The 11,665-nt window shown below is 49.3% G+C and overlaps 1 protein-coding gene across 1 annotated transcript; it reads right to left on the reverse strand.

Annotated features, from left to right (window-relative positions):
* Nucleotides 1-583: 583 nt before the first annotated feature.
* Nucleotides 584-10,399, reverse strand: LOC143272595 (uncharacterized). Its single transcript, XM_076568398.1, is given in 5 exon segments — nt 584-5,452; nt 5,454-6,119; nt 6,121-7,291; nt 7,497-7,746; nt 10,162-10,399. Coding segments are annotated over 5 exon segments (4,728 nt in total). The 3' UTR covers nt 584-3,049.
* Between the last annotated feature and the right edge of the window lie 1,266 nt (nt 10,400-11,665).

An 11,665-nucleotide genomic window follows, 5' to 3' on the forward strand; every position in this document is an offset into this window, starting at 1 on the left:
GGAACCATCTTTGCATTCCTGGGATGAAGCCAAGAAGAGCCCTGTATAATATATGTTCTTAAGTTAGTATACAAAGTAATGAGTTTAATTATGGAATTTTCAGGCATACTTTGTTGTTGTTGATCTGCCCCTCCTACTCCCCTTTACCATTCCCCTGACCTATGATATGTGTTTTTTGGTAATATGTAACACGCACTTAACAAGTAATGTTTTAGATGACTAATTAATTCACTCCTAGATAAAATCCCTTAACTACTCATTATACTCATAGGTAATTGCTGCTTTGATAGACATATAGCAATAAAAACAGTTTAGTTGACAGCTCAGCAGCCTTATGAAGGCATCAAATGTGTTGGATTTCTGTCGAGGAATTATTGAAGAGGCAATTGTCATGGACAAGAGAAAGAAGGCAGGAACTTAAAGAACTAAACATGCAATAACAACTAGCAAAAGGGGGGAAGGAAGGAGAGAGGAAAGGAGAAAGAAATGATCATTGTAAACCTGATGAGAGGAGTGAAAGACCCCCGAAGGTAGTCTTCCCTCTGGAGAGACCCTCGCCCAGAGATCACACCGAGACCATAAGTCAGATGCAAACAGCAAGAGGCTTTATTCAGGAACACGGGTACCCGGGGCGACACAGTCACTCAAGAGGCTCAAGAGACTGGCGCGCCGACGGGCTGGAGTGGAGGGTTTTTATAGGGTCGGGCAGCAGAAGGGCGGGTACAGAAGCGAGAAGCATGGTTTACAGGGTTCTGATTGGACGATTCATATGAGGCCAGGTTCAAACTCAGGACAGTTCGTGGTTTTTCCCCGAGCTCGACACGCCTGCTGACTTGGCTCTTATCTAGGGTACAAGTTGCTTTTCTGACCTTTTAGTTCCCTGTTCTGGGGCCAGGTGGCCGACCGCAGATACCCTGTTTGTTCCTGTGCCCATGTCCTCTAACTGAACTTTCCCCGTACTTTTCAGGCCTTGCTCAAAATGGCGTTAGGCTAAGCAAGTATGCTGGGGTCTTTCATTCCCCCATTTTCTTATCTCAGGGAATGGAATCCTCCATTCATGGGGAAGAATAGGGATGTGGCTCCATTTCCACCTGGTTGATTCGTTGGTATTGTTGGGTCAATACCAAGGTCTGAACAGTAGAAACGCGTTCCCTGATAAATTGGACAAGTCTGTTTAGGATACAGGGCCCGAGCGTCAGAAGGAGCAATAAAATCAGAAGGGGTCCCATAAGGGTGGAGATGAGGGTGGTGAGCCAGGGGGACCTTCCGAACCATCCTTCAAACCATCCCTGCTGTTCTTCAAAGAGTTTTTGTCTTTGTTCTAATCTCTTTCTTAATTTAGCCATGCTATCTCTCACCACCCCAGTATGATCCGCATAGAAGCAACATTCTTCTTTAAGGGCGGCACATAACCCCCCCTCCTGCAGGAAGAGGAGGTCTAATCCCCTCCGGTTCTGCAGAACTACCTCAGACAGGGAGGAGAGTGACTTTTCCAAGGCACTCACGGATTCCTCCAGTGCCTGGATATCGGTATGCATGGCAGCCTGGAGTTGTCTGAACTGGTTGTTTTCCATGAGGGCAGTGGTACCTGTGCCTATTCCGGCGGCGACTCCTCCCATAGTTAATCCACCTAGTATCAGGGCCAGGGTTAGCGAGACTGGCTCTCTTTTTATACGGGGGACCCCTGTTTCATATCGGGCATAGATATCTTCAGGTGCATGGTAGACTATCTTGGGGTACAGTTCTATGAGCACACAATAATCGGCCGTGTTGGCTAGTATTGAGGGGGAGAGGCATGGTGTAAGTCCAGTGCTACAGGCCCAGTAAGTCCCGTTGGGAGCCACGAGATAGTGGGGTCCTGGAACAAGTGCCTGGGTGCGATTACACAGGTGTTGGTGGGTGTAGGGTACTGTCCCCAGACATAGTCCTTGTCCTGACACCTCGGAGATTGTGAGCTTATGCTGAGGTGTCGAGGCATATCCTGACGGGGGTGAAGAAGAATTGGTGAAGCTTCCGACTACGGCCACCCCCTCATAATAGGGAGGTGTGGAGACTAGGCATAACCAGCACTCCTGAGTCCGATTTGGGTTGGTAACATTGAGGGCTGAGTAAGCGCCCTCTATAAGATTCAATAGCCGGTCTCCCGTACCGGGCCTGGGTGGCTGGAGGGTGACTGGGGTTACAGTAGCATTCGGAGCCGTGCTTGGGCGAATGGCCGAATTGGGTCGGGGGGTAGCCCTCGGGGGTGCCGGAGCGGGTAAAGAGGGGCGCTTTTGGTCAGAGAGAACCTGGTTGGGACCTATAGAGGCGGAGGGCTCCGTGATTTTAAGCTTAATCGTAACACGACTCCCTGGTCCCGTCCCGTCATGTAAAGTCTAAGTCCCCATGTTTTACCTTTAATCCAGTCTTGTGTTATCTCCCTTCCCTTCTGAGTAAAAGATATATTCAGGGGGTTGCAGGTGAAATTTACACAGGCCCCCCCCCTTCCAGTAAGTGTTATCTCTTCCTGACGTGACAGTTCCCCAACAACGTCCTTGGGTAAGGGGACGCCATGAGTGGCTTTCTCCTTGGGTAGTCCTTTTTACCCTAATGAGGTCCCAAGTGGATGAAGGCTTCCAATAGGTATTACCAGTTGTTTCACATCCCCATGCTTTACAGAAGTAACTTTCATAACCCCCACATTGTCTAATCATCTTTCTGTCCCTACCATCCCGGGGGCAGACGTAGAAGGATAGTTGTGACAGGGCTGCCCTGGTTTCAGGGTGACCACATCCGTATCTCCCGTCACTACATTTGCAAGTTCCCTTACCATCCTGACAGACGTCTGGTGCTCTGGGGTTCATGGGGTCAGTGGTAGGGATGTCCCAGTCCTCTGACCCTGCTGCTAGTTGGCAGAGATCTGGATGCAAGTTAGGCCACCATGTAAAGGGGGTGTGAAGGGCGGTCGTTTGCCAGACCGTCTCCCCAGTTTGTGAGATGACCTGCCAAGTGAGCCTCTTAACTAGGTGCGGGCTCTCTGCCGCCCTAGTCCCCTGGGGGTAGGCAGAGATTAAGAGGAGGGGGAGGAAGAGGAGCCGCGGGCCAACCTTATTTTTAGGGGGTTTCGTGTGCGGCGCACTGTCCATGTTGACTTTCTGGATCCTGCTGGGTCGGGTTCCCTGGCAGCCTTCACATGAGAGGCGTGGATCCATGCAGCAATCCCGTCGACCTTGAGTGCAGTGGGGGTGGTCAGCAAGACAGTGTAGGGCCCCTTCCACTGTGGTTCCAGATTCTTGGTCTGGTGTCGTCGGACCCAAACGGAGTCCCCGATCTGGAAGGGGTGGGGCACCACCGGCTTGTCTAGCTGCTCCTGATAAGCCTTGGCCAGGGGCTTCCAGATCTCCCTCTGCACCAGTTGGAGGGCTTGAAGATGTGCCTCTAAAGTAGGGGTGGTGGCAAAAGATGAAATATCAGGATGGAGAAAGTTTACAACAGGAGGTGGGGCCCCATACATGATCTCAAAAGGGGTTAGGCCGTGTGGGCCAGGAGTATTTCGGGCTCGGTAGAGAGCCAAGGGAAGTAGGAGCACCCAATCTCTAGTGCCAGTTGCAAGCGTTAATTTGGTTAAAGTCTCCTTGATTGTTCTATTAGCTCGTTCTACCTGTCCTGAGCTCTGGGGCCGGTATGCACAATGGAGTTTCCAATCAACCCCCAATAGTTTGGCCACCTTCTGACTTACCTGAGAGACGAAGGCAGGCCCGTTATCCGACCCCAATATTTGAGGCATCCCATACCTGGGGAAGATTTCTTCCAACAGTTTCTTTGTTACCACGTTAGCTGTCTCATTCTTGGTTGGAAATGCCTCGATCCATCCGAAAAAAGTGTCCACGAAGACCAGGAGGTACCGGTACCCGTAGAGTCCGGGTTTTACTTCTGTAAAGTCTATTTCCCAATGAACACCAGGACGATGGCCTCTTTGGCGGGCCCCCTTGTTTAGATGAACCTTTCCTGCGTTGACTTGAGCACAGGCTGGGCAGGTAGAAGTTACCTGCTGGAGTACCTGATCCTGGTTCAGTAGCACTGCCCAGGTGTTTTCTCTGTCCAATAGGGTCTTCATCTTGTTTTTGCTCAAATGGGTCAATGCATGGAGGAATCTCAGCATACATCGGGTATGGGAGGTTGGCATGACCATCCGGTCCCCTAGTATATATGCTTGTCTTCCTTGTTCCCAGTCCGCCCCCATTTTCTTTGCTAGCTCATGGTCTTCTGGGCTATAGGGCACGGGGTCTCTCTCAGGCTGTGGTTCTTGTATGGCCATCAACTGGCTGTTCCCTGCTGGCTGGGAAGCCACTGTTCGGGCAGTCAGATCCGCCAGCCGATTCCCTCTGGCTACCGCAGAGTCATCCTTTTGATGCCCTGGGCAGTGGACAATACTGAGTTGGAGCGGGAGGAACAGGGCCTTTAGGAGGTCTAGGATCTCTTTTTTGTTTTTGATATCCTTACCCGCGGACGTCAGCAGGCCTCTCTGTCTGTAGATTTCCCCGTGGACATGCGCAGTGGCGAAGGCATATCTGCTGTCAGTATAAACTGTGAGCTTCTTACCTTCTGCCATCCGGAGAGCTTGGGTGAGCGCAATCAGTTCTGCGCGCTGGGCCGATGTCCCGGGCGGGAGTGATGATGCCCATACCACTTCCGATTTGGTGGTTATAGCTGCCCCGGCTCTGCGTTCTCCCTCCTCCAGGAAACTGCTCCCATCTGTGTACCAGACAGCGTCTGGATCCTTAAGCGGCTGATCTGTCAGATCAGGACGGGTGCCATGTGCTTCGGCTAGAATCTGGAGGCAGTCATGCTTCTCGGAGGGGCTAGGCAGTGGCAGCAAGGTGGCAGGGTTAAGGGAAACTGTTGGCCCGAAATTTACCCGGTCTGAGTCCAGTAGTAAGGCCTGATAGTAAGTCATTCTGGCGTTAGAAAGCCATCTGTCCGGTGGTTGTCGGACCAAGGCCTCCACTGCATGGGAGGCCAGCACAGTCAATGGTTGTCCCAGAGTCAGTTTTCCCGCATCTTTGAGTAATACGGCAATGGCTGCCACCATGCGGAGGCATGGAGGCCATCCTGTAGCCACCGGGTCCAATTTCTTGGATAAGTACGCTACAGGTCTCCTCCAAGGTCCCAGTCTTTGCACCAGTACCCCCTTGGCAACACCTGAGTTCTCATCCACAAAGAGCTCAAAGGGCTTGGTTAGATCTGGCAGACCCAGAGCCGGGGCCTCGGGTAAGGCCTTTTTGATCTGTTGAAACGCTTTCCGATGTTTCTCTTCCCATTGGAACATGGTCCCTGGTTTAGTGAGGGGGTATAATGGGGCTGCCAGTTCGGCAAAGCCAGGAATCCAAAGGCGGCAGTACCCAGCCGTACCCAGGAATTCTCGAACTTGGCGGGGGTTCCGAGGAGGGGGGATGGAGATTATCGTCTCCTGTCCCCGGTTTCTTAACAGGCAAGAGAGGGGTGTTCCAAGGTGACTGGCAGGGCTTTAACACCCCTTGGTCCAGGAGCCTCCGAATATGGGGCTTGATCCCCTCATGAGCTTCCCGTGACATTGGGTATTGTCTGATTGAAACAGGAGTCGCGGAGACCTTTAGTGAGATCATCAGCGGCGGCTGATCGCGTGCCAGCCCCAAGCCCCCAGTCTCTGCCCAGGCCTGAGGGAACTCTCTCAGCCAGTTCTGTAGCTCCTCAGGTGATTTCTCCGGGGGTTCTGCCTCAAACAAACGGTATTCTTCCTCTAGACTGAGGGCAAGGATTTGTAGGGGGTCTCCTTTAGGACCCGTGACTCTTGGTCCCTTCTCATCAAAGTAGATTTGTGCTTTCAATTTGGTTAATAGGTCCCGTCCTAACAGCGGATGGGGGCATTCAGGTATATGCAGAAAGGAGTGAGTTACTTGCCCTGATGCCAGTTGGACTTTTCTCTCGGCAGTCCAATAATACCTCTTGTTTCCAGTTGCCCCCTGCACCAGTGCAGAATGCCGGCTAAGAGGCACTCCGGCATGGGTTAGGACTGAATGTTTGGCACCAGTATCAACTAGGAAGGTCACGGGCTGCCCCCCGATCTTGAGGGTTATCCTAGGCTCGGGGGGGGGGGGGCTCCTGGCCTCGACTCCCCTAGTCCTCCAGACTAAGAAGGTCCACGGTCTTGGGCTTGGGCCGGCGGGGTCCTTGTGGCTTCTTGGGGCACTCTCGGGCCCAGTGTCCCTTCTCCTTGCAGTAAGCACATTGATCTTTATCAAGGGGTGGCCTCCTTCGCTCTCCCGACCTATCTCCCTCTCTCCGCTGTCCCTGAGACACAACGGCGGCCAAAACCTTTTTCATCTCCCTATGCTGTTTCTTGTCCCTTTCCTCTTGTTTCCGCCATCTCCTTTCCTCACGCTCCTCAGGAGTTTCTCTCTTATTGAACACTTTCTCTGCTTCCTTCAATAAGTCTGGCAAACCTAGCGCCTGTAAACCTTCCAACCGCTGCAATTTGGTTCTGATATCTGAGCTAGACTGATAGATAAATGATAGGATGACACCTGGTGCTTGCCCTGGGTCTTCTGGATCATACGGAGTGTACATCCTATAAGCCTCCTTCAGCCTCTCTAAAAATGCAGCGGGTGTTTCTTCCTTTCCCTGTATCACATTCCTTACCTGAGCCAAATTGGTAGGCCTTCTGGCGGCCACTCGGAGACCTGCTAAGAGCAACTGGCGATAGAGACGTAGATGCTCCCTACCTTCAGGTGTATTGAAGTCCCAGTCTGGGCGGGTCAAGGGAAAAGCTGCATCGATGATATTTGGGAGTTGGGTTGGCCTCCCGTCATCGCCTGGAACCTGCTTCCGGGCCTCCAGGAAAACTCTCTGCTTCTCCTCTACTGTTAAGAGGGTCTGCAGGAGCTGCTGACAGTCGTCCCAAGTCGGCCTGTGAGTCACTAGGATGGACTCAATTAGGCCGGTCAAGGCAACAGGATCCCTGGAGAAAGGGGGATTATGTTGTTTCCAATTATAGAGGTCTGAGGCTGAAAAGGGCCAGTACTGCAACTGATGATTCGGCCCCTCTCTGAGCGGGAAGGCCCTGGACTCATTAGGGGGGGTCATCCCGGAGGCCGCGGAGGCGGCCGGCAATGGGGGACGGGGCTGCGTCCTCTTCTTCAGCCCCGTGGGTCCTGTGAGTCGAGGTGACTTCCGGATCTGCCACGGGCACGACCGGGGGCGCCGCCACCGGGGCGGCGGCTGGGGCCGCTTCAGCCGGCTCTCCAGGTGGTCCGGCTTGATATGGTGGTGGGTCCTCCGTCAGGAGATCTATAAGGGGGGTATGGGGGTCTGGGGGAAGGACTGGAGGCTTAGGAGTCTCCTTGTGAGGGAGCACAGGGTAAAGGGAGGAGTCCGGGTTGGGGGGCGCAGAAGGCCCAGAGACTGGAGGGGGCTGTGGAAGGAAAGGCTTAACCCATGGAAATGGGTTCTCGACCAGTGATCTCCAGATGGCGATATACGGGACCTGGTCGGGATGCCCATAAGGGCTAGGGGCAAAAACCTTGCCCTCCACCTGTGAAATAAGAGAGAGGTTAAAAGATCCCTCTCGCGGCCAGCCGACATTCATCATGACCCATTCGGCCTCGCAGAGGGTGATCCATTTGTTCTCCCTGATGATGACACCTTCATTGTTTCCTCGGGCCTTAACATCGGACCAGTGGTCCGTGGTTAGGCTCAGTGGGGTGGCGACAGCCTGTCCCATGGTGGTCTCTAAATAAAGAAGGGTTAGACACACAACGAGAAACAAACAGACAAGACAGACCACAGAATTTCGCGCTGCGCGGCTCCGGCGTAAAACCGAAAACAAAAACTCAGATGGGGACGCGGAGTGTTTGAATTCTCCGTCCCCTGCCAGTACCACGTATCCTTCTGATACGTGGGTGGCCCCGAAAAACCGTGCCCCAGAGGGGACTTCAGATACCTGTGGAACGTCTTCCAGGGTTTCGGTGGGCAAAGTCCGAGCTCGTCAGCTCCTTCAGCCCCCACCGACTCAGACCTGACTTAGGATGCCCGACGAAAACGAAAGACAAGTAAACAGACTGAGACAATACAGACAGACAGTGGCCGGCCAACTTACCTCCTGACAGTGGGTCGGTGGTCCCGAGGCGGGGGGGGGGGGTCTCTGATCCCGGACGAGCCCCCAAATGAAAGACCCCCGAAGGTAGTCTTCCCTCTGGAGAGACCCTCGCCCAGAGATCACACCGAGACCATAAGTCAGATGCAAACAGCAAGAGGCTTTATTCAGGAACACGGGTACCCGGGGCGACACAGTCACTCAAGAGGCTCAAGAGACTGGCGCGCCGACGGGCTGGAGTGGAGGGTTTTTATAGGGTCGGGCAGCAGAAGGGCGGGTACAGAAGCGAGAAGCATGGTTTACAGGGTTCTGATTGGACGATTCATATGAGGCCAGGTTCAAACTCAGGACAGTTCGTGGTTTTTCCCCGAGCTCGACACGCCTGCTGACTTGGCTCTTATCTAGGGTACAAGTTGTTTTTCTGACCTTTTAGTTCCCTGTTCTGGGGCCAGGTGGCCGACCGCAGATACCCTGTTTGTTCCTGTGCCCATGTCCTCTAACTGAACTTTCCCCGTACTTTTCAGGCCTTGCTCAAAATGGCGTTAGGCTAAGCAAGTATGCTGGGGTCTTTCAGGAGACCTACCTATAGAAAACATATGGTACTCTGAAAGACTTTTATGAAATATTGGTACTCTTTGTAAGTCAAGGGAAGAGAACTAGTAATTAATATTAAAGAAAAGTTAGAAACCCAATTCTGAGATCAAGATTTTTTTCCTCCACATTGTGATATAGACAGCTAGTTTATTCTCTGGTTTATCCTTGTAACAAAGGATTGAATACCTTTGCATGTTATCTGCTGCTGAAGACAGCTGTTTCAGTTACTTACTTTTTCTGTGATAAAAACACTCTGGCTTAAGGAATTAAGACAATGTGTGTACCTTAAGGAAGAAAAGACTTATTTTTGCTCACATTTAGAGGGGAAGATCTAATATGGCAGGGAAATGCAGCACCAAACCCATTATGCTTAAATCTAAGCTTTCCACTCCATATCTCCATAAGCTCATGACTAACTTATAATGCAAAGTACATCTATTCAAACTACAGAAGTCCTCATTCTAACACTGTTTAAAAAGTCTGAAGCCCAAGTCTTATCCAAGACTCAAGACAATCTTTTAAACACGGGATTCACAAAGTAAAAAAAAAAAAAAAAATTACATATTCCCAACATACAATAGTACAGAGTAAACTTTTCTATTCCAATAGAAAGTAATGAGGTGTTGTAAAGAATAATTGTACAAAAACAGATCTTAAACCCAGGACATAAAATACCAAATTCACAGTTCCTTGCCCACCATCTGGGGCTTCAGATGGAATCATCTGGGCTTCAAAAAGCCAGTTTGTCATATATAGCTTGTTTCTTGGGTCAGTTACATTCAATGCCTGCAGTTTTCCTGAGGGTGTCCAATGGCATTGGCATCACCAACATCCTGAGTTCTCCTTTGCAGCTTCTGCATCATTTGCACATCTCCATGCAGTAATCTCTGAGGACTTCCTTGCAGGGACTTTGTTCTTGTCACAAATGTCCTGGTCTCACTTACTTCCTGCCACTGTGGAGTGAGGCCCTATGGCTCACTAAGTCTTGGATCTTTCATGCCTAAACTCTAGTAGCATAAGGAGTGCATGATCAAATTCTTCTGCCATCTTGCAAGGAATCCTGGTCCACTTGAACTATAGTTATAGAGGGGTTTGTATGCCTTGGTGACCAAATCTGCAGAATCACCTTGCTAAGTAATAGTTTTATAGTATATAACCCACCCTTTTGGTTTAGTACTTCAGGCTTTCTCCTTTCACATGAATTTTCATTTGTTATAAATTGTAGACTTTGATGAGTGGTATCTTGCCTTCAAGTCAATATTCTTACTAACTGAATTAAGAGTGTGAGGTTTCTTGTAACAATTCCAGACACATTGTCCTCTGTACTACCCTTGTATGCAATTGTAAACCTATAGGACAGTCGTTGCTAAACCTCATAACTTTCTTGTGTTTTTTGCTGTCTCACACTGTAACTATGAATGGATGTAGTAAAACATAGCCATACCACATATGAATACCATGCTGCCTGGCAATTTCTTCCACTGAACACATTATACCATTTCTTTTCAATTCAGCCCCACTCAAATTCTCTGGGCAGAATGAAGCCAGACTCTTGGTCAAAATGTCACATGAATGGCCCCCATCACAGTTCCTAATAGAGTCTTTGTTCCCCTCCGAAATCTCATAAGCCAGATCTCCATTCACCGTGTTTCTTTCAGCATTTTTGTCTTTTAAGCTCGCAACGGAATGGTCCATTAAGCTCTGCTGACAGTTTTACAGAGATTTTCTAACCTAAAATTCCATGCACCCTACATTCCTCCCACAAAACAAGTTCCAAAGGCTTAAGAAACATAGAGTCAGGTTTATAACAGCTGTACCTCCATTTCCGGCACCAGTTTTCAGTTTTACTTTTCTTCTTCCTATGATAAGATACTGCAACAAAAGCAATTTATGGGATATAGAGGTGAGTTTTTGTTTGTTTTGTTTTATCACAGTTTGAAGGCAAAGTCCATGATGCTAGAGAAGTCCTGATGGTTTTCGAGTCCTGAGGAATTGGTTACATCGTATTCAAGGTCAGGAAGCAGAGAACAATGAATGTTCACACTCCACCAGGTTTTGTATGTTTCAGCACCCAGCCCTTTAGTGTGGCCAACATCTAAGGTATGTCTCCCCACTTTAACAGCCATAATGAAGATGTTCTCTCATAAGCATCCTCAGAGGTTAGCCTACTCTAGATACACCAGAGCCTTGTCTCCTGGATGATTCTAGATTCTACCAAGTTGACCATCACAGTAGCTCAAGAAATGAAAAGTTATTTCCAATAAACAAGATATTTCCTAACCCAGGTATTATCTGACAATATTTGAAACAAATTATCTCTTCCAGCAAAATTTTCCCATAGTGGGCTTTACACATAACTCTCATGCCTAAAATTATTCAAGCTGCAGTATTATTCTTTTGAAATCTCTTGTATGATTTTCTTCCTACCTATGTTTTGTCCCTTTGGAAACCAAACTCTGCAGTGCCTGTCTTTTATGGGGCATTGCTTATTACTGAAGCCTAATCTCACAGCTGTTGATCTGTATCTCTAATTGGACACCATTCCAACCATAGGCTCTTCCTTTGCATATACATCTTTTCTGCTCAGTTTATCACTAAAGTCTATGTCGCCACTGCACATGACATGTATTTTACTTATTTATAGTGTTTGTTGTCTATCCCCTACACTAGAATTGAGCTCCAAAAAGAAAGAGACATTTGTTTCCTGGCCCTTCTATACAAATTATCAAAAATTAGATGTCTTAAAACAAGAGAAACACATTGTCAGAGTTAAAATTGAGATGTCAGTAGGATTGTTTCCTGGTAAAAATGAAGAAAAATAGTCAGTTCTGTTTCCTCTTACGGCTTCTGCTGACTGCTACAACTCTTGGTTTCCTTTAGTGTGATAGTTAAAATCCTAGTTTCTACATTTATCTTCACATAATCTTCCATCATTTCTCCCATATCTCCCTTTCCTCTTCC

This window comes from Peromyscus maniculatus, chromosome 4, assembly GCF_049852395.1.
Source record: "Peromyscus maniculatus bairdii isolate BWxNUB_F1_BW_parent chromosome 4, HU_Pman_BW_mat_3.1, whole genome shotgun sequence".
NCBI classification, from domain to species: Eukaryota; Metazoa; Chordata; class Mammalia; order Rodentia; family Cricetidae; genus Peromyscus; species Peromyscus maniculatus.